The 23,531-nt window shown below is 41.8% G+C and overlaps 2 protein-coding genes across 2 annotated transcripts in view; both read left to right on the top strand.

Annotated features, from left to right (window-relative positions):
• The window catches only part of LOC108028903 (chaoptin), a 229,236-nt gene that overhangs the window by 193,292 nt on the left and 12,413 nt on the right, over positions 1-23,531 (top strand). The window contains exons 7-8 of the mRNA XM_050884708.1: positions 10,572-11,413; positions 13,402-13,664. Of these exons, the coding sequence (XP_050740665.1) occupies positions 10,660-11,413; positions 13,402-13,664 (1,017 nt within the window). The 5' untranslated portion in view covers positions 10,572-10,659. The remainder of the gene's footprint in view (positions 1-10,571; positions 11,414-13,401; positions 13,665-23,531) is intronic.
• LOC122818673 (serine/arginine repetitive matrix protein 2) lies at positions 21,018-23,516 on the top strand. Its single transcript, XM_044093693.1, has 2 exons — positions 21,018-21,115; positions 21,190-23,516. Exon 2 carries the CDS (start codon positions 21,213-21,215, stop codon positions 23,301-23,303), a length of 2,091 nt encoding a protein of 696 aa, XP_043949628.1. The 5' UTR covers positions 21,018-21,115; positions 21,190-21,212; the 3' UTR covers positions 23,304-23,516.

Below are 23,531 nucleotides of genomic sequence, written 5' to 3'. Positions count from 1 at the left end.
TGGAAAACACGAGGAAAAAATATATCGATGTCGAGAGCTGGGCTGACATGAATCAAGTTTAAAGCGAGAAAACCCAAAAAGGGCAGCCAACATTTTTGGGATTCATTTGCTTGCGAGCCCCCAAAAGAAAACATCAACACAATCCTACGGCGAGAGATAGCCACATGGGGAGTGGACAAGCGGCGGAGCGACTGGGAAAGGGAAATCCATCGGAAAATAGAGACATGGCTGGAAAAAAGGGCTCCCATGGCTGGGACAACATGAAAAGTGGACACCAATTTGCAAGTTTGCCAAAGCATAAGCCATTTACATATCACTATTCCGTTTTTCTGCCCTTCCCCGGACGTCTTTGGGCAGTCTTCGGCGATAAACAGAGCAAGGGTTCAATGCTGCCCAATCATACTTAGCTCTGTTTAGGGAGGCCAGGAGAGTGGCCAACTGCCTTATTCTACTTTGAATCAAGTTTGAACCATCTAGCTGCCTTGGGCGATCCGAAATGAATGTACTCTCGAACACACAACCGTATACTTGGAAGATGTTTAATAAATTTAACAATTGTATCGTTGTTCTATTGTAATGAACAGGCAGACGAGAACATGATCAGCACGAACGAAGCTATTCTATTATATTATCTATTAGTCTACCTTTTAATTTCTGATCGTTTTTGGGACAGTTCAATTAGAAAAAATGTATTTAGGATTCTGAAATCTTAAGTGAGATAAGCTGCAGGGTTGAAGGTATCTAGGGAAGTCCCAGCTGATTACTAGTAGACTGCGTTTTTCAGCAAAAAATTAAAATTAAAGTCGAAAAAACCAACAATAGTTGGAATAAACACAAATTTCAATATTCTTGTAAAAATATTTGCTGTTGTATTTCCAGTCTAGTGCTGCCAATCGGACTCGTTCCGACTTCGTCATCTTGACAGCTTTAAGAGTGGGAGATTAGTTTGTTACAACCAAACGGACAGACCGTCATTGCTTGACCGACTTGCATAACTAAATAAACTATATGAAATCAATAAAAAATATACTATGTGGGGTCTGATATGTTTTTACTCTATGCAAGGGTATGCAAATAAATTGACAAAAGTAACTTAACAAAAATTATGGCTGCCACAGAAACCGCTTGGTGCTGAATTCTGGTGAGATTCTTGTTATATCCATCAAACATAATTTTTATGGAAAAACAATAGCCAAATTCTACCCGAGCTCGGCACTGAGCCATTTCTGTGGTATTTTTACTAACGACTAATTCGAGCCATTGGAGAAAATATAAAATTCAATTTTATCGGGGATACGCCAGCTATAGGTTAGCGCTGAATTGGGTTGTTTTTCTGAGTGCGTCAATGGAGTAGTCAACCCGGTCTCTTTTTTAAGTGTTCCACACTCCTATGACTTCGACCTGATATGGAAATTCGGATGTCTGGGTCAGGGCACCTCTCTACCCGACCAAAGTAAGTTTTTATTATCTGTGGTCTTTTTTTCGAATTGGGAGTCCCTCGCCACCACCAGGGCTTCCCCTTGACCGAAGGCGACGACAGCCAATGAAATATATCCCTAAAAGAAAATACACACAAAAATCGGGAGCATATCTTTGGCTAGCAGTTGGGTAATGTTCGGCCTCCGATAAGGCGATTACGGCTTACCGAGAACCCGAAACGCAAGAACGGAAAACCAACCACGCCAACCCGAAAACCCAGAGCCCGAATCTCAGGTCCCAGCCCAAGGTTCTCGCGGCACTTAAACTTGGTAGTAATGAGTCATCAGCAGCCAAATACCATTTCTCCATTGACTCTCCTGTAGGGGAAAATTAGAAAACACCTCCAAAGAATCCAGAAGCAGCGCCCATCTGTGCTTTATCAATAAGTAGCCACTTGAAATCCACGAGCATTTGCTTTTTTCTATAGGTAGGCGACTGCTATATATAGCCAATTTTCATTCTTACCAGGAATCGCGTTATTGCAAAAACAAGGTTTTGGGGGACTGTCCAACATGAAAGTAGTTGTCTCTTTGATTGTGGGTTTGTATAAATCCCTTTTCGGTTTTGGGGTCTTGGTTACATTGTGGGTGTATTAGGAGGCTGGAGATAGAAAACTTAGAAGAACAAATACTAACGATGCTGATCACGCTGCCCTAAGTGCTCTAAATACAATAGATTCAAAGTTTGGCGAACACTTTTATTAATCACTTTTTGCCCATTTTCTAAAATTGGTTCGATCGATGGGAACGATTTCAGTTCGAGTTTCGGCCCGATTCAGTTCAATAGGAAGTCATTTTGGATGCTCAAAACAGTGGATTGGTGAGACAACATTTTTATATGACATTTTTAAGTACAAAAAAACATGTACAAGTTTGTCATCGACTAAGCTTTGTATGGTAAATAAATTAGTAAACTCCCAAGAAAAATGTATCTAGAATGAAGTACGGGATAGAGTAACTATGTGGACTTCGCCTTGCCAACGGAAATATTCATATAGATTACAATGCTATTGCGATATCTCTTATATGGGTTCTACAGCAGAAGTGAATAGAGCGCCATTTGATAAATTATTTTCAAGACAAAAACTTCTTTATAAATGATGAACATCGTGTATTTAAGTATTCTATCTACAAGATATCATCGCGCTCGATAAGGACTTTCAAATACCCTCCCTCGAAAACAAAATAGCATTTTACTCTACGAGTAACCGATTTTAAAATACCCGATCGATGACCAGTTTCGGTATTTATTCATATAGCTTACTCTCTTGTTTCAATGGTTCTCTTCCTCTTCGGGGCTATCAAAATGGACCTTCTCCGACTCCAACAGGAAATTTTAAATGGGGTAAAATCTTAAAAAATAGAAGCGTCATGTTCAGGGATATAACCCAATCTACGATTTATTTTAATAAAGAATAAGATAAGATGTAAGCATGTTATATTTGTTCGATCTTTTTTACTCTTTCTTTATAAAATTGTGTAGAAGTTTCAAAACGCAAAAGTTGGTGCTTCGGCTTACGCAAAACGCAAATTTTCTTTAGTTTTGAACACGACAATTTTTTCTTTGTCTTGAATATTTGTATACCCGTTACTCGTAGAGTAAAAGGGTATACTAGATTCGTCGGAAAGTATGTAACAGATAGAAGGAAGCGTTTCCCACTCCATAAAGTATATATATTCTTCATCAGGATCACTAGCCGAGTCGATCCAGCCAAGTTTGTCTGTCCGTATGAACACTAAGATCTCGGAAGCTATAGAAGCTAGAATATTCATACCTGGCATGCAGATACCTGGGCTTCTTGCGCAGCGCAAATGGGTGCCACGCCCACTCTTACGCCCTCAATCCGCAAACAGTTTTTTTTTATAGAAAAGCAATTTTAACTGAAATGTATTTGTTTCATCAATACCTATCGATTGACCTAAAAAAAATTGGCCACGCCCACTCTAACGCCCACAAATGCATTAAACGCTTAAATTTGTCTGCCGCCCACACAACATATAGTGGGTAGGTGGCGTTTTACAATCACGCTTTGCTGCTAATACATCTCCACTTCCCTTTAACACCCTTAGGCTGAGTAACGGGTATCTGATAGTCGAGGCACTCGACTATAGCGTTCTTCCTTGTTCTACGTAAAATGGGTCCTAGTTGCCCAACCAAGAAGTAGGGACTACTCATTGGAAGATTTACTCTAATGTTTACCACTACAGTTGCCAGTGGTGGTATATTTTGTTTATAACTACATACCTTCTGACCCCAACTCAAATTTTACTCGTAAATATGTCCCCCAGCAACAACAAGCTACTGTCTGAGTAGGAGGGAACGGTGCTAGGAATGAAACATTCCTATGAAACATAGCTTTCCGAAAATGAGAGCACTTTTTTGAAAACGCAGAAGCGAAAGAAAACCGGAGCCCGCATGTAAATGGAATTTAACTGAACCAAACAGATCGCTTAGTGAATTTGGCATTTGTCAGAAAAATTGAGTCCGTCATTGTGGCGTTTGCAGACCAAACGCTGTCAGCTAGCTCTTCTCAAGACGAGGTGGGATCGGCATCCAAAAAGGAACAGGACTGTAACCACTAACAAGACAATCCACTTAGAGACCCGCTCCAACAGCCCCGCTTCGTGACAAATTGACATTTTCTAATGTTTGTTCTTGCTTAGGAGCCGTAGTAACCGCAAGATTGTTTGTCTCAACACCGCCACCCGAAAATTTCGCGGCTGTCAATCACGGCTGGAGCGTTGACCTTTCATTGATATTCCCTCGTTGGAACTTCATTTTCCGTGGTATTTCCCGCATTTTCCTCCGCAGCTAGGCGTTTTCCAGGGCGGCCAATTACCCCACCTCTGGAATCGCACAAAAATGGGCCACTTGGGGCGAAGGAAGGCGGCTTTTGATGAATGGCCTGTCAGTCTAAGCTGAGAAAAACATGCATGTATGTATATATTTCGCAGAGCCGTAAATTTGAAAAAAGCAAAGTCAAGTGTTTTGGGTAAATTAAGAGTGGCTAGTTAGGAAATGTTTGAAATAATTTAAACATAGCTACACCCATTCTAAACTAATTTCAGCGCACAACAGTTCTCGTATAAATTCTTGTGACGAAATTTTATTATACAGTTGACTAAACCAAACGCTACCTTGTTTAGGCCACTGGTACCACTGACCATGCGGAGCCTTTTTAACTTAGTTCGTTATAAATTTAAATTCATTTATTTCTACGTACACTAAAACTACATTTTCAAGAACTTTTGCCTACTGGGCGTTTGCACACATGCCATCGGCATAACAAGCTACATTGCGCAGGAATCCATTTATCTGAATGCCTTTCCTATATTATCATGAGATCACAGCGCTCACACGGGTGCAAAGATGGACATGGAGGGACTCGTAATCCAGATCTAGAATATTTCATAGGACCTACATTATGGGTACTGACGAATCCAATATACGAGTTGTGTTCAAAAAGTAAGGTGACTTTGTATTTTCAAGAAAAACTATTAATTTATTTATTAATATTCATGTTGTCCCCTTCAAATTAATCCCCCTCAGATACAATACACTTATGCCAATGGTTTTTCCAATCCTCAAAGCCCTTCCCATAAGCACTTTTCGGTATAGCCTTGAGCTCTTCCAGCGATGCAGTCTGTATCTCTTCAATCGATGCAAATCTCCGTCCTTTCATAGGTCTCTTTAGTTTTGGGAACAAGAAAAAGTCACATGGAGCCAAATCCGGTGAACAGTATTCCAGATAATACTGTTTATTGACCGTACGACCATATGGTAAGAACTCCTGATGCACCACGCCATGGTAATCGAAGAATACAGTGATCAAAACTTTGACATTTGATCGAACTTGGCGTGCTTTTTTCGGTCTTGGCTCACCTGGGCTCTCCCGTTGTGACGATTGGGCTTTGGTTTCGATATCATAACCATATACCCATGATTCGTCACCAGTTATGACCCTTTTGAGTAAATCTGGGTCGTCGTTGACGTCATCCAACAGCTCTTGAGCGATGCTCATGCGACGGTTCTTTTGGTCAAAATTCAGCAATTTTGGAACAAACTTCGCTGACACACGACTCATGCCCAAAACGTTTGAAAAAATTTCATGGCACGAGCCAAGCGATATACCGACATCTTCAGCAACTTCTCTGATAGTGATTCGACGATTTTCCAAAACAATTTTCTTCACTGCTTGAACGTTTTCATCAGCTGTTGACGTGCTTGGGCGTCCAGAGCGAGGCTCGTCATTGGCATCTTCCCGGCCATCTTGGAAGAGTTTGTACCACTTGTAAACATTTTGTTTACTCAGAACAGTTTGACCGTATGCCACTGTCAACATTTCCAGTGTTTCGGAGCACTAAATTTTATTTTTTACACAAAATTTGATGCAAATCCTTTGATCCATATTTTTTGATAGCAAAAAATCGCTGAGCACGCAAAACAACTTGTTACCTTTACGCCTCACACAACTAAACAAAAAAGGGGATTCAATTGAAACTTGGTACAGATGTTAGGGAAGAGTGTACCAACATAACAAAACAAAAAAATCGATAATCGAAAATATGTTGCCCGCGAAATTTGAAAAGTCAACTTTATTTTTTGAATACACCTCGTATATCAGTTACAATTTTATAGCACCAAAACTGTAGGAGCCATTGCTTTGTGCGGCTTGTGTTTATCAAAGCGAATAAGTTTCCTTCTATAAAAAGATGAATACCAAATAGATAAAATTGCAGTTATAAGAAATAATCAACTTCATGGTAACACCATGTGAAATTTTTAAGGATTGTTGCTGACTCAAGTAATATTAACAAAAATTATTACATTCTTTTTTTATACCATTTTTTTGACATCTATACGTTAGAGTAGTCCGATTTTTGGATTGGAAATTCTTAAAAATATTTAAATTTTCCAATTTTATAAGATAATATGTCAAAAAGCCCCAAAGCTATAATTTGTTTCATATTATTTTCCCACCAATTTTCAGATCGTTCCTATGACAGCTATATGATGTAGTCATCCGATTTTGATAAAATTTAATTCAAAACTCAGAAAGCGTAGGAGGTTATATGTTAAAAACATCAAAGATATAATTTTTTTTAATTTTTTCCCCGATAGTTCCTATGGGAGCTATAAGATATGGTTGTCCGATCCGGCTGCTTCCGACTTACCTGCAATAGATAGTTTCAGCCCGATAGCTTTAAAATTGAGAGACTAGCTTCCGTAGAAACGGACGGACAGAAAGACAGATGGACAGACGGACATGGCTAGATCGACTCGTCTTGTGACGCTGATCAAGAAATATATACTTTATGGGGCGGAAACGTCTCCTTCACTGCGTTGCAAACTTTTGACTGAAATCATAAATTATAAAAAATGAGACAAATTCATTTTAGTAAAAACTGTAGGCGTAATAGTTTGTCGGATTCTGGGTTTAATCTAAATTTAATTTTTTTACAATTAATAGTTTTCGAGATATCTGCGTTAAAACTTAAAACTAAACTAAACTATATAATATATATACATATATAAACAAGTATTTGTTTACAAGATCGTATACGACAATTTCGTCAAAAGAGTTGATATCTGAACTTTTGTTGCTTGAGGTCGGTCGTCAATACACCTCGTTAAGAGGTATTTTTGTTTGATTAGGTATTTTTAACAAGTGGTTAGTGCTTAGCCATGCTAGTAAGAACTTATTTTTTAATATAGTGCATTCTGATAAGTAAATGTTCTATCTTTCTAAAAAAACGTCTAACATTTCCTAGAAATTTTAAATGTTTCAATGCAAAATATATCAGATTTACTTATTAGAAAAGAAATACAAGTAAATGCGTTTTCGGCACTTGTTCCCATCACCCAAGCATAAAGCCATTTGTCTTACATTTTATGTTTTGTCTTCGGGTGTACACTCCAGCTTTTAATGTACATAGATGAAAGTCAAAGAAGGACCTTGGTCGGACTGTCTAATCAACCAACATAAGCCTGTAGTCTTTTAAACAAAATATCAAATGAAATCTCACCCCCAAATCAATGTAGTTTGACAATCCTCATGAAAAGATTTGACATGATTAAGCTAATTATCTGAATGTTTTGAATACGACCACCTCATTCCTAGCTAACCCCCCGTTTAATATTGAAATTAGCTAAGAACCCATCCTCTTCTGCGCCTATACACATCTCCGCCTGCTTAGTTCTCTGCCTGTTTTGTCATAGCATGTTAGCTGTATGACTTTTATTATTATGATTATACTTAGCCCCATCTTCAACTACCATGGACAATGCTGCTGCTGGTGTGGGTGCTGCTAATGTAGCCCCCGTACTCTATGTTGCTATATTATGACTGCCGGGGTTCCTAAGAAATACCAAGTCTATGTAGAAGCATGATGAAAGGAAAATGGAAGGCGATTATGTCGCTGCTGAGGCCGTTGGATTTGCTTTTGATTAGGGTAAAGTTGCTCTCCTGCACTGGCACAGAATTTGTCCTCTAAGGAGGCGAACGCAGCTTTGCAGGGTCCATTTGCTCATATGCGTCTTAAAAGGGAAGCCAAGGACTGGCACAAATAGAAATACTTTCACCGAAAAACAAATTTTTCACAGGTTAGTGGCGCAAAGGCTCCACATATGGTAGATTTCTTTATTTGCTTATTACTTTTCAATGGATGATCCGATTTCTACCATTTTTGGCATAAAGATAGATATTGATCACCAAAATAAAAATGGCATCTGCATTCAACCAAGTACAAAACAAACTGGTTGGGGAGAAAGAGAGGTTGTAAAAGTGCAAATTTCGTTATCACATAGAATCCTTGGCTGAAAAGTAAAACGCAAAACAAGACTTTAGGGGACTTCTCAAAATAAATAATTATTTTGTTTGTCATTTTGTCCAGTTGTTCCAAAGTTAGTTTAGGATCCCGAAAATGTTTGGTATTCTTGAACAGCTTAGTAAGAAAAACTTTAGTGTTACCACTCTGTGATAACTCGGTAGGTCAAAATAGCTGTACACTGGTCGGCACAAGTATTTTGACGAAACAAAAGTTAAATATACTTACAATTTGAACTTACTGTTCTTTACTTTTGGCACCAATGGAAAGGTAATCGAAATACCGTTTGAATGATACAACAATTTTCTTGACCCATTCAGTACTTATTGAAAAGGACGAATTTGCGTCAAAATCTACTTTTTAACCTTTTCCTCGTCCCGCTACCATCCGCTAGGTGGCGCAGCTTGCCCTGCGCTCTCCAAAGGAAATACCCGCTCTAACTATGAAGCGTTTGTTCTGGTTTTAGGAACCTTTTACTTTTTTTAATAGCGAAATGTATGAAATAAACGATCCTAGATCAATATTTTTTTTTAAATTTAGGCTGGATTTTTAGGTTTACTTACACAAATGCTAAGAATCTTGCAAATTGCAATGGTATTTTAAAAGTTATGACTAACCGATCTAAGCGGACTTTGCCATGGTGGGCAGTGCAAGTACGGGGTATCTGACAGTCGAGTATTTCTTACGGCTTTAATGCTGGCAGAGGCAGAGCCTTCCTTTAATGGGACGCCACCGACCACCGAGCAAGAACCTTTAGGCTCGCATCCACCGCCAACGCGTCTTTGGCAGCTTTTACTGAACTCACTCTCAATGCTTAATGCAAACCACATTTTGCTTTAACTTATTCATTTGGCGATTTATTGATTTGGCCGCGTTAAATAAATTGCCACTGCAGGTTTGATTTCAGCGCCTCGTCATGGCCATAATTTCAATTTCGTTTGTCAATTGGGAAAGCAATTGCATTACGAGCCTTTGTTGTTACTCAATTAACATTTAATTATTCGCAAACGCGAGTCGGGCTCAAACACACAACCGCCCGACCGAGAAGCGGAATGACTGGCCAACCAACTGACCGCCGCAGCGCCTGAGAAACCCAACTGAAATAAGTGTTCGCAACGCAGCCGAGTGATGGGAAAAAGTAGGACTGCCGCAGTGAAAACTTCAGTTGTCATGGCTGCTAATTGAAAAGGCCGTGAGCAAGGGGTGGAAATGCGCGGCGGTCACCGGCGGTGCTCGGAATCCTTACGGGACATCCATAGCTGAGAGCGACAGCGAAGGCGATCGCTGGAGGGTTGGGAAGCACAGGTGTCGCGCTGGGCCGGATGTCGAGGCGCAAGCTCATCGCAGGAACAAGGGTTCCGGCTCAAGCCATCTCTCAAAGTCCTGTTCGTATTATTTTAATTTAATATTCCAATGCAAACATATAAGCTGGCCTTTGAAAAGGTCACAAATTCCATGAGGAGGCGTTAGCACTTCAGTTAGCCAGTTTCTCACTTTCTATAGTCCATCTGGGCATACCTAGTTCAGTCGTGTGTTATTGTCATTTTGCTGGCCAGAATAAAAAATATTTGTCTGCTGCTCGCGCCATTTTTATTTATTTTTGTCAACAAAAAGGTCCGCTTTAAGTGATGGGCAGCCGGCATGAGTCATTTGGCGCATTAGCTGCCATTATTTTAATGGAATTTAATGGCCCTGAAATGGGGTATAATAGGAAAAGTGAAAAACGTTTAATTAGAAAACGAGTGGGCAACAACGACTAAGTAATAAAATAATAATAATAAAGCATGCTGACGTGACCGTCTCCCAGGAGAGGACAAAGCAGTAAATTGGGACCAGAAAAGCCCGGAAAAATGCCACGCACTTGACACAAATTCCTTTCGGGTGGGCGAGTATTGAAATTTAAATTAAAAAGCGAAATTAGGTTCCCAAGTGAGAATAAGTGGGCGAAGCTGCGGAGAAGGCACGCCAGAAATTAACTTATATTACAAACTATGGCGGCGAGACAAAAAGTTGCCCAGTGTTGTTAGCATAACAAGGCAAGGGACCCCCGAAGGACAAATAAAACTGAGTTCTTTGACTAGTTCCTTCTCTGACGGACTTTGACTTTTGTTTTAGTACTTGCGAATTTTTAAACTGGAAACACATTGAGTGCTATGTCTGAAACATGCTCCTAGGTTACCATATGCGAAACTCTGACGAAAGCTTTATGTTAACCCACATGTTTACCCTTTGTTAATTGCGGTTCTCCCTTTCTCCACCTTGCAGCGATATGGAGACTGGTTGAAGGCGACGGGGACACGTAAACAGAAAAATACCAGTCACAAAATCGACACGGGAGCTGCGGACAGGGAAAATGTGCAAAGGCGGCCGTTCAGTATCGACAGCAGCGCTGGCAAACTTATTAGCGAAGTGCGCGGAGGCACCAAATGGCCAGGCGGCAGTCCTCGGAAGTGAGAAGGAATCGGAAAAGTGGGGCAGTCTTGTGCCGCAAAAGCAACGAGCTAAGCGCCAAAACAACCAACATCCCGAGCTGCAGCATCAGCATCAACAGCAGCAGCAGCAGCAGCAGCAGCAGCAGCAGCAGCAGCAGCAGCAGCAGCAGGAGCATAATCAGCGCCGGCAACAAGGACGTCAAATAGAGCAAATGGCAGTGGTGACAAATGAAGAGGCGGCGGCTGCCAAGGAGCACGAACAGAAGACCGCACCGACGGACTCCGAATGCAAAGGCAAACACAAACACCGACGAAATCGCAATAATGTTGCCGGCGTGCAGCAGCATGTCCTGCGGTCGGAGCTGGTCCTGCCCGCCCTACTCCCGGTCGCTCTGCTGTTGGTGCTGTTGGTGCTGCTGCCGCCGGACACCGCAGCCTCGATAACACCGTCGGCCAGGATCTCCAGTGCCAAGGGACCGGCACGTGAACTCCTCTTCACGGAGCTGGGTGGCGCGGGCGGAGGCAGGGGCGACGGCTCCCCCAGCGGAGCAGCCTCGGGGGACCGTGGTCTGGGCCTGGCACTCGGGGGCGGCGGCGGCGGCGGCGGAGGAGCGGCTGGCATCGAGTGCCCCAGCTTCGAGAACACCGCCTGTCCCTGCTACAAGTTTGAGGATGGTAAGTGCGAACGGTCGAGCGAACTAATTAAACGCATCAGGCCAGACACCAAGGCAAAGTTTACTGCACCCGGGACGTGCGGATGAGTCCCGACCGGCCGACGACTGCAAGATGCCCAGTAGCCAGTGCCAGTACTTCGACTAGTGTCGAAGCTTTTATAGGGAAGCTGTAATACAAAAAGCATGGAATACACTAGATTGAGTCCTAAATGTGCTGCAACTCGTTTTCCAAACAAATGTACTTCTAGTTCTAGTTCACACAAGCTGCCCGAATCGAGTACTCCCTAGACTTGAGGGTCTACCTTAACAAATCACAGTGCCTTGGGGGGATCAAAATCCTTGCTCGGTTGCCCGGAACAAGAGCTGCTTACCCTAACCCAGCCGGGGAATCACAATTTCATCAGCTGCCAGGCAACAAAATACACTGGCTGATTGACGAAGATCAAAGAAATTTGTTGACAGCGTCGTAGCGACATCAGTTTGCAAGTCGAATTCTTAAATATATAAGGAGTGCATTTAGTTTTCCTGTAAGGTTAAGGTTCCCAATTCCCGAAAAAACTCTTCAAATTTGCTGTGTGGCATTAGGTTTAGGAAAACTAGTTTGCCTTGTTTGGGTCTTCCAAGGAAAACGTAACACGAATTATAGAATCCAATCTCATAAAAACAAGAAATGTTTTTTTGTCCGACAGAGAAGCGAAACATAACTTCACGTACGTATCCATACTTTAATCAATGATATAAAGAGGGCCTAATAAAAATACATATAACTTCAGTCTCGTTTGACTAATCTGGAAGAATCTTGAAGAATACAGATAAATTTTTAGGAGAATTCATGGACACACGTGCCGGAGAGCACTCGTACTCCCCAACCTAATCATACTCATAATCATTTATTGGGTCTACTCAAAGATTAAACCTGAAAAGTAAAAGTTACTTCTTTATTTAAACTAGTGCAAGCTTGAAACAAAATGCAAAGTAAATTTTCATGTAAGAATCTATTTTATTCATTTTGAATTGATTTTGATTTTTGCTTTCCTCAAGCGACCAGGAACGCGATCCCAGGGGTCTTTTAGGTTTTCAATCGGAGCCAAATAAGGCAAATGCGGTGGTTGGGGAACGAAATGCGTTGAACAATCAAGAAAAACGAGTAAAAGCGTTTCGGCGCATTATCGTGATGCAAAGACCAGGGTTGTTGCTGTCCTAAATTCTGGCTAACTAAAAAGTTCAACGAGCGCATCACTCTAAAGATATCGTTTTTATAGAGCAATAATTAGTACGCCCACAGCCCACAACTTACTCAACGTTTCATAGGAAACCTAGGTGGCTCCAAATAACTAAAAAAAAATAGAACTTAAAAAAACATTTTCAATGACAGCAAGAGAAAATGCTGTAGACGATTTCACCGTTACTTTACTTACTTTAATCTTCGAAGGCCCAACATTTTTGACTAGTTTATTTTTTCTTGAGCTGACAAGCCTGCTAACGACACCTTGTCAAAATTGTCGTCGATCTTTAGGACCATTTGCACAAAAATTCGAAGTATACCGTTCAACAACCACCGTGTCGAGGGGAATTAAGAAGAATAAATAAAGATTTTTTTTTACAAACAAAGACGCTTACTTATTTTCCCACAGTAGTAGCTCAGCGCTGTTCTAGAACCAATTGGACATTTGTCGGAAACATTGAAAAGTAAATGAGGCGGTCATAAAACTAATCTAGTCGTTGTGCCTTACATTATTAATTAAAATCATTTTAATACCATAACGTTATATAATATAACATTTAGCTGTGTTAAACTTTTGTCTGTTTTGTGTCTTTTTTTTTTGGTTTTTTTAAACTGAGTGACAACACTAACTTTTTGTTTGACCTTAAATTATTACGTTACTTTTGGTCGGTAGTGCCCTTGAGGGTGAAAGCCAATTAGTTAAAGTTCTCAAAGTGCCTTAGCATGCCGGCGACAGTCAAGTGATAATTTCGTCCAATTCGCAGGACTATTCCTCGAGTGCCCCGGAACGACGGCGGTATCTCTGCGCTCGACCCTCGAGCGAATATCGGCGCCGATCCACTCGCTGTCCATCTACGACTTCGACCGCTCAGTGACGTCACTCTCGCAGGACGTCTTCCTTGCGGGCGTCCACATCCGCCACCTGCAGTTTTCGCACTCGCACCTGGAAGCCCTCAAGGACAATAGTCTGCGCAACGTTCGCTCGAGCCTGGAGTCACTCAGCATAGTTAATGGCAAACTAACGCAGGTGAGTTGATACACATTCACCAAATCGGAAAAAACGTCCGTTTGGATTACATCAATAAACACCTCTTCACGCTTTTGCAAAGCAAGTCAAGCAACTTTTCGGACGAAAGTGAAAGATACATGTACATTTTTAATAGTTTCCGAAAGAAAACTAAATATTCTGGAACGGAGATTAAAGTTTAAACGTATTGGAATATCTCACAGAAATTATGGAGCAAACATTTTTTATGTATATCTGAAACAATTCGTTGGTTTGTCTTAATAGAAACAATAACTTCGGCCAAATTTTGCAACGCAGCCTTGTCCGTCCGTCCGTCCGTAAGTTTCGTCGCCATCTCTCGGCCTTTAAGCTATTGGGATGAAGCCATCCAAAGAGTCTTATTTCTCTTTAAAATCCTTTTATTCTTATTTCTCTTAAAATTCTTTTAAAAATGTAAAAGAAATTGTAGCTTCCGTGTTCTTTGACATATTAACTTCAACTCGTATAGTTATCTTAATATTTCATCAAAGCGGCTGTTCGGTATTGATAATCTCAACTAACTCCAATTGTCACATTTATAAAATATAAATAAAAAATCGAAGGGATAGGTCCGCCCCGATAGCTATTTTTTAATTCTTGCACATCAAGAGAAAAAGTGGTCAAAAATTTTCGTAGACAGAAGATGCTGTTGAAGGGTTCATGAACCCATATTTTGGATGTGGAAAAACAGATTCGAAAATTGGTTTGAGCGCATGCAAAACGTTATATTTCTTGGTGATAAATATTGTAATAAATATTTGCCTATACATAAACACACATAAGCCGCCCACAAGTGGCGAAACTTCTGAGTCTAGAATAAGAAATTAAGCTTTTATGTATCGGTCTCGTCAATAACTATGAATTGACCTAATTAAAAAAGTGTGGCACGCATACTCCTACGCCCACAAACGCCTGCAACGCTTAATATGTCTGCCATGCCATAAATAACAAAGCAGAACGCTATAGTCGAGTCTAGTTTTGTTCTTAAATATTAGAAGCCACAGTTTAGTTGGAGTGCTTGGAGCCTCCGACGGCCCAGAAGGCAATGACGTATGCCTGTTTTCTGCTTAAAATAACGCTCAAAGATGCTTAGAAAGTGCTCAATGTCTGCCAGTTTTTAAGCAGTGATGAATTGTAGAAAATGTATATGTAAAGTGCTAGGCTACTTTATACAAATTCAGTGGAAGTCTGATGGGTGATGATCTTTGTGCAATGATTCAGTGCTTAAAATGCGATGAATGGTATAGCAAAGAACGGACACCTCCAAAACCAAGTACTCGCAGAGTTTTGCCTCAGTTTGTTGCCTATTTTTGCGCGGCACAGGGTTTGAGTCAAAGCTAAGTCGTGAGACTCGACTACTTGTCGTTAATTTCATTTTTCAAGTGAACTCTGGGAACTAGGACCAGTTTATGTCGATATAACTGATAATTTCAAAAAGAAGCTTCTTTTCACACCCGTTACTCGTAGATCAAAATTGTATATTAGGATGTAGCAGAGGCGTGGCTGATTCTGTTAAGTGGGAATATTCTTGATCAGGATTACTATCCGAATCCATATAGCCATATAGTGAAGGGGACGACCCCATAAAGTACATAGATAGATATATAAATAGCTATGCTGCTCCAGAACTAGACGATATATTCATGTCCGCCCACAGACAAATATAAAATAAGCCTCAAAACCGTGAAATCCAACATAAAACCTTGCGATGGCCGACTTTCACAGCTGTTATTTTAACATGGGGCTATTAGCACTTTAAGGTGTGTTTCTATAAGTCTCCACCCATTTTTCAGAATTTGAATCTTGTAAATGCCGCATTAATGACAACAGGTTAAAGTGCTGTGGCACAGCCAAAGCTAATTAGTCTACCGAAAGCTGATCCTGATCGGGCACTGGGACTTCGCACCATGTACAGCCGGAACATACGGCGTCGAATAATGCTAAGCAAAGTTGAGAAACCAAAAAATGCAAATGGGTTTCTAAGCCATTAAATTCGGAGAGCAGCCGCCGCAACGGCAACGACAGCGCCAGCACCAAAATCTAGGCCCTGGACCCGCGAATCACAGAATTTAGCGCTTCTCATTCAACAGGAGGGAGTGCCAAATGGAAAATAGGCAGGGAAAATGGGAAGTGAGAAGCCACCGCCAGCCATAAAAAGTAATTTGCCGCCTCTGCCGAATAACAAACGAGCCAAAGCCAAAAACAATTGCGTTCAATAAAATAATTTGCAGGCGAGGGCAACTGGCGAAATCGGCCAGTCGGAAACTCACAGAATGAGAAAGCACCATATAAACAGACAGAGAGGGCCATACGTATGTGAGGGGGAGGAGGAGCTTAAAGCTGTCGGGCTAGTGGCTAGTCCAAAATTCCAGAAAATTGATTAAAAAATACAGACAGACAGGCCACAGTTATGACTTCGGTCAACCGAGGTTAAAAACTTGAAGCGTAACTAAAAATATTGCTGTATGAGTTTGCAATGAATTTGTTTCTGATCAGATATATTCTTAACTAAGCTAACCAATTTGCATATTTGCAAGAATCTGCATGCCAAATTCCAACTCTCCATGTTTTATAGTTTCCGAGATTTTAGCGTTCATACGGACGGACAGAGAGACGGACATACGGACATGGCTAGATCGGCTCGGCTAAAGTTACATACTGTTAACGTAACGGGCTATTATAGGGGTTTTTGTTCTAATCGCTCTATAGTGTGCCGCTGCTGGGCAGACTGTTGATTTTTCTGTTAAATATTAGGCCCATTTCTTACAGTTTACGTTAAAGTCTTACCGCTTTGGTTATTTTGGTTTTCCCTAATTTTCTTCGAGCAAAAACTGGGCATCCTTTAACTAATTCTTATTACTTGTAAATTGAGCCGTCAAAGTGGAAATTAAGGTAGTAACCGCTAGATGGACCAAACGTATTCCTTTGATTTCCACGGTTATGGAGTTTATTTGAAAGATATGCACGAGCCAGTGTAGGGATTCCCACACAGAGAGAATTCTGACGTTCTCATCTGAGTTGAAAGTGTTCTTAAAATGAGAACGACATTTTTGAGATCAAAATGTTCTCATCGAAACTGTTCTCAAAATAAGAACGTGGTTCTCAAATTAAATTTAATTTGTTCTCAGAAACCCAATAATATAAAAATAAACGGTGGTATCTTGTGTATTTTTTATACCGCGTTACCTTTCGGTTTTAATGGCATAAGAACTGAACGCCCGCGAAAAACGATGTGTGATAGACCAGCTGGTAAGGTGTCTGTCTCTGATTCTAAAAGTGCCGGTACGGTAAAAAATGTTATTTCCAAGCTTAGAAGGTGATATGTAAAAAACACCAAAGATATCATTTTTTTCATATTTTCGGAATAATTTTCCGATCGTTTCTATGGCATCTATATGATATAATCGTCCGATTTTGATAAAATTTAATTCGAAATTCAGAACTAATTAAAAAATGTTGGTTTCACGCTTAGAAAGTCATATGATAAAAAAAAGCGAAGATATAATTTTTTAAAATTGTTTCCCCGAGAGTTCCTATGCGAGCTATAAGATATAGTTGTCCGATCCTGCTGGGTCTGACTTACATATATACTACCTGCAATAGAGAGAAGATTTGGGAAAGTTTCAACCCGATAGCTATAAAACTGAGGGATAAAATTTAATTTGAAATTCAGAAGTAATTTAAAAATTTTATTTCCAAGCTTAGATTGTTATATGTTAAAAAACACCAAAGATATAATTTTTTCATATTATTTTATATGTTAAGAAACACCAAAGATATTATTTTTAAACATTTATTTTCCAAATTATTCCTATGGAAGCTATAAGATATTAATGTCCGATACGGCTGCTTCCGACTTATATACTACCTGCGAAAGAAATAAGACTTTTGGGAGAGTTTCAGCCCGATAGCTTTAAAACTGAGAAACTAGTTTGCGAAGAAACAGACGGACGGACGGACATGGCTAGATTGACTCGTCTAGTGACGCTGATCAAGAATATATATACTTTTTGGGGTCAGAAACGTCTCCTTTACTGCGTTGCAAACTTCTGACTAAAATCATTATATCAATGGTATAAAAATAAATTTGTCCCGGGGAGGACTCGAACCACTAACCCTCAAGCCCGTGCATCAAACACGAAGCGCTAGCCCTCTGAGCCAAGCAAACATTTTCGTTCCCGAGGGCAAATGCTTGATTGTGTTTTGATCCCAAATTCAGATCAAATCAATACCAAAACGTTACGTACAAATATGTTCTTATATTAAATCGAAAATCGGCTCAAGATAAGAACATTTGTGCTTACACGGTTTTTAAGAACGAATGTTCTCAATTCAAGCACGATGTTCTTTGTTTTTTCTCTCTGTGTAGAGACACTGACATCAGTGGACTTCATGGAAGAGAGAAACGACCCACGATTAGGGATTAGAGCGTGGTCACTCGTGAACCTTCTCCTGCCTTGTCTTTGGAATTCAAAATTCCCATAAATATTTCATAATGGTAAGCAATAAAAATAAATATCATTTTATGGTAGACCGTTTTTTCACTGGCCATAAATTTCAGTTGAATTGAAGCCGAGTCGCATGTCCTGGGTGTTCTCGGTGTCCTGTTCGCGTTCGCAAGGCGCCAACCGGTAGCGCGAAGGTTCAATAAATTAAAATCGACTGCCATAAATTTCCATGTCAGTACATTAATTAAAAGGCCGTAATTCGCTTTGTTCATGTCAGGTGACACTGCATCCTTTCGAGCCTTTGGCATTCGCACACACCAATGACCACCCACACGTGGCCAGCGTGGTGGAAAGTCTGCTCAATCAATGCAATTAAAAGTTCTCCACTCGGGTAATCGTTCAAAGAATTTACGAGAAATATTTTCAATTGCTTGACTGCATTGCTGTTGGCAGCTGCCGAAATATCCTTTCAAAACATAACATTTGTACTACTATTTGTTTAAAAGCTAGTGAAATTAAGCAGCTAGTGATAATACATGCGTACGTTTTTACGAAATATTTTTTTGACGTTTCGGAATTCGTTCGACTGGTTTTCAGTTGTCGAGGGAAGGGTGGTCATTTTTTACAGGATAATCATCACTGTTCACGGTAGTTTTAGTAGTAACGGAGTTTGTACAATGAAAAATCTTTACTTATTTTATCTTATTTGAACTTACACCCTTGCAGAGGGCTGAAACTCTCCCAAAAGTCTTATTTCTTTTGCAGGTAGTATATAAGTCGGAAGCAGCCGTATCGGACATTTATATCTTATAGCTTCCATAGGAATAATCGGAAAATAAATGTTTAAAAATGATATCTTTGGTGTTTCTTAACATACAAAATAATATGAAAAAATTATATCTTTGGTGTTTTTTAACATATAACCTTCTAAGCTTGGAAATAAAATTTTTAAATTACTTCTGAATTTCAAAATAAATTTTATCAAATTCGGACGACTATATCATAAGCTATCATTTGAAAAAAAAGGAAAATTGGTGGGAAAATAATATGAAACACAATAGCTTCAGAGTTTTTTGGCATATTATCTTATGATATTGGGAATATCATATTTTATATTATTTGGACTTTCGAATTAATTTTTAGAAATAGTTTTTGTAATATCATTAAAGATAGCAACAATTCTTAAAAATATAAAATGGTTTCACTAATGTTGATTATTTCTCATAACTGGAAGGCTTGACGAAATTGATTTCTTTGCTTGTTGTAAATCAATTTCGTCTCCTTTAAAGTAATCTCCTCCCGATAGAACGCTCTTATGCCATCGTTCTTTCTAATCCCCGACACACGTCAAAGAGTCTCTTTTCGATAAATCTACCCGCGCCTTCTTCCTTTTTTTATTATCTCAATCGAATCAAAACGCGTTTCCCGGAGAGTTATTTTGCGTTTTTGAGATAGCCTGAAGTGCGAATACGGTGGTTGCGGATATGCGGCCAGGAGGGTATATACATATATACTTAATGGTGTATACCCTTGCAGAAAGAATTATGATTTTAGTCAGAAGCTTGCAACGCAGTGAAGGAGACGTTTCCCAATTTTCAATTCCCAATAAACTTTATGTTTAGCTGATCAAAAATTTTTTAAGGACATGTCTCCCATGTCAATAACCAATGCGGTGGACTATATTAATCTCTCTGGTTAATATTTCTCCTGAAGCACATTTTATTAAATAATAGTTCTGGCTCGGTTCCGGTTCTTTTTTGAAAATCAGATGGCTCTTTTCGGAACAAAGTGCTTCACAGTCCTGATTTTTAGTTATATTTCGTGTTTAAGGTCTAGTACCCACCAAAAACTTTACATAAAAAAAAGCTACATTTTGTGGCAACAAAAGCAATAAAGACTATGTAATATTGTCGGAATTTTGTAAACCCCTTGACATTGGGCAAGGAAAAACCGAAACAATATATTTATAATGTAGACTATTTTTGTTTTTGCATATACATATACTCGCGTATCTGGTGTAAGACGTCCTTTGGTCCAAATACGGATAACCCAGGAAGATCTAGTTCGCTTCTTATGGTCTTCGGCCATGATAAGTAATGCTGTAACAACAGTAGCTATTACAGCATTTTTTTCTATTCTTCATAGAAGTGCAATATCCATTTAACTCGTTTTTTAGAATTTGTTTACAATTTTTCGTTGCTATTCAAGCCAGTGTGACCGTAAACTTATACGCAGATATAACCACGTTAATCAACACTGGATCTCAAGAAATAATGGTCTGAAAATAGTATTTTTGGGCTGAGGCCTCTCGTGTCTAAGAGTACCTCCCCATTACTTTGTGATTAATCGATAAGGGTAACGCCTAACCGATACAACGATAAGCTTTCGTGCGATGTATCGTGCATAATCACGCATGTGGCTTAAAACAAAAATTTTAAATATTTTCTTTTATTATACATGCAGTTATTATATTTTCATCAAGAAAATATTTCACAGTAGTTTCGCGTTTTTAGAAAACCTTTTGACTTACGTAAACGTCACTTTTTTCAAAATAAGTATAATTATTTAATTATATACAAAATGTGGCATTATTTCCTCTCGTAATAGCGACAAGTTAATGTTACTGACTATGAGTACTCCTTGTTTTTTTCCATGGCTAATAAGAACGTTTTTGGCTTTTGAGAAGTAAGACAAAAAAGGGCAAATAATATAGAAAATATTTATGTTAGTATATATTAGCCCTTCATATTTTTCGAACGGAAACACCAAGCTAGGCCAAGTTTTGAATTTTTTAATGTGGATTTTTGGTGGGGTTGTTGCTTTGAGATTTTGTTTCTAAATATTTATTTTGACGACAACCCAAAAGCAAGTCCCCTTTGAGCTCCGATCAAGTAGCCTTTGCCTGTTTCCTTGGGATTTTGAATGACAGTTGTCTGCCCATTTTTTCGACATTTGCACAGTTCATTTGGCAGCAGTCGTCGACGTGTAAGTAACCCCACCAGCCCCACAAATCCGAAAAAGCCTTGGGAAAGCCAATGCAAAAAGGTCTTTTTTCGCAGTGACTAAGAACTACGTGAAGAAAATGACCAAGGTGCAGGCTAACAAGCCAAAGGATGAAGGTGAGCCAGCTGTCAAGCGTGAGCGCCGGGAGGCGCATTCGCACAAGAGGGATCGCAGGGAGCGCAGGATCCGCAGGAACCGCAAGGATTCGGCTACCGCAAGTTCCTCCTACTTGAGGAACCGCTCGCCAACGCCTTCGAATGCCTCAATGAGCAGCGAGGAGGGAAGCAGCGACTCCAGCTACTCGGATTCGAGCTACAGCTCCACCGGATCCTCTAGCTACACCAGCTACTCTAGCTCCACCAGCAGCAGCTCCTCGTCCAGCGACAGCGGAGAGAAGCCGGAGGGCGTAGGTAAGAAATCGGAGCGCTCCAAGCATTCCTGTTGCCGGCGCCGGCACCATCGTCACCATCGGCGCCACCATCATCCGCGTCACTCTCATCGTCACCGACGCGGCCACCGCCGCCATCATTCCGACCATGGACGCTCCTCGAAGCGTTTGGCCAGGAAGAGTCGTCGCGGAGTGTCCTGCGCCAAGGCAGCAAGAGTAGTCAAGGAGGAGGGTGCTGCCGCTGCCTCCGGGGTTATACAAATACCGACCCCCATTCCCCTACCCGTGCCGGCACCCATTCCGGCAGTGCTGCCCGGTCCGGAGCACCAACACCAGCAGTGCTCCCACTCTCATAACCATCCTCGTCGTCGCGGAGAGTCCTCCGCCAAGGCAGCAAAAGTAGTCAAGGAGGAGGGTGCTGCCGCTGCCTCCGGGGTTATACAAATACCGACCCACACTCCCCTCCCCGTGCCGGCACCCATTCCGGCAGTGCTGCCCGGTCCGGAGCACCAAGACCAGCAGAGCTCCCACTCTCATATCCATCCTCGTTCGCATCCTCAGCCCGTGCCGGCTCCGATTCCGGCTCCTGCTCCGCGCATGCGCTGCTCCGGCTCGCACACCGCCTCGGGCACCCGCGGCCACAACCAGGCCATAACCCAGTCCGGCACAGCAACCGTCACCAAGACCATTGCTAACATCACTGCCCCGGCCGCCAGCCACTCAAGTGGCAATGCGAACACCTCTAGTGCCAAAGGCAAGGTTGGCGGCTCACGAATCTCCCGCACCTCCAGCAGTGCCTACCAGCCCACGAAGGTGGCCATCGACACTCCCGCTGCCGCCAAGCCGGCCCATCAAGCCAAGACGTCAGTGGCTGCCGCAACCCCGAAAGCCCCAATGAGGACTAGCCACAACGCCAGTTCGAGCCACTCCAGCATCTCCCATTCCACCTCGTCCAACGCCAAGCCCCCGTCAAGCAAGGAGCAAGCCAAAAATCCTCAGCCGCGTCGCTCGCACTCCAAAGGCAAGTCGCCAAACGAAGATCGACCACGTCCAGGTTCTGCCACGCCCACAAGTGGGGAGCCCAGCCGCCATGGCAGAAATGGTCGGAGTGACAACTTTCAGTGGAACCAGCGCCGCAACAACAACTCAGGAGGAAGACGTTCACATGGAGGAACGGACGGCGAGGCCAACCGAATGAGCTTCCGTAACGGAAAGGACGGCTTCAAGTTCCGCCAACCTGTGCGCATTGTGCGTTTGCACATCAAGGGACTGACGCGACAAGTGACCAAGGAGCACATAACCGAGATCTTCGGCCACTTCGGCGCCCTCACCGCAGTCGACTTCCCATTGGACCGCTACCTGGGGCGCCAGGGGCGTGGCTACGCCTTCGTGGAGTACGCTCGTCCGGAGGACTGCGCCTGTGCCATCAAGCACATGAACGGCGGCCAGATCGACGGCAAGCGGATCACGGTGTCCGCCTTCCAGGAGAGCATGCTGAAGGCCCCGTGGCGCCACTACCGCCGCTACTCGCCGGTCAATCGGCGCCAGCGCACGGTGTCCTGTTCCCGCTCGCGCTCTAAGTCAGGATGTCAGTCCGCCCGCGGCTCGCGTTCCACCTCCGGCTCGCGTTCTCGTTTCCGCTCCAAATCGCGATCGCGCTACAACCGTCGGTATCGCACCCGCTCGCGCTCCAGCTCCCGCGGGCGCGGGCGCGGCCGCTCCCGCTCCCGCTCCTCGCCGCGATACGGGAAGTACAACCGCCCCGGCTCGCGTTCGCCTTAGGCAAGTACTGAATAAATCGCCATACTGCGTGGAAACAGACCACGGCGAGTCAGTATGTCCAGGAATCGGGCGATGCTTTTCTGTAATTCCCCTAATAAAATTGGAGTGCAACGGACATATCTTTGCTCAAAGCAAGCTTGCGTACTTGGTTTGGGACTAACAAGGGATTGTAAAATGCACTTGAATCTATTCCAATAAATCGTAGTTCGTTGATATGGGATATTTTCT

The sequence above is a fragment of the Drosophila biarmipes genome, chromosome X (genome assembly GCF_025231255.1).
Source record: "Drosophila biarmipes strain raj3 chromosome X, RU_DBia_V1.1, whole genome shotgun sequence".
NCBI lineage: Eukaryota > Metazoa > Arthropoda > Insecta > Diptera > Drosophilidae > Drosophila > Drosophila biarmipes.
The sequence above is the reverse complement of the archived record's forward strand: the minus strand, read 5'-3'. Positions and strand labels throughout refer to the sequence as shown.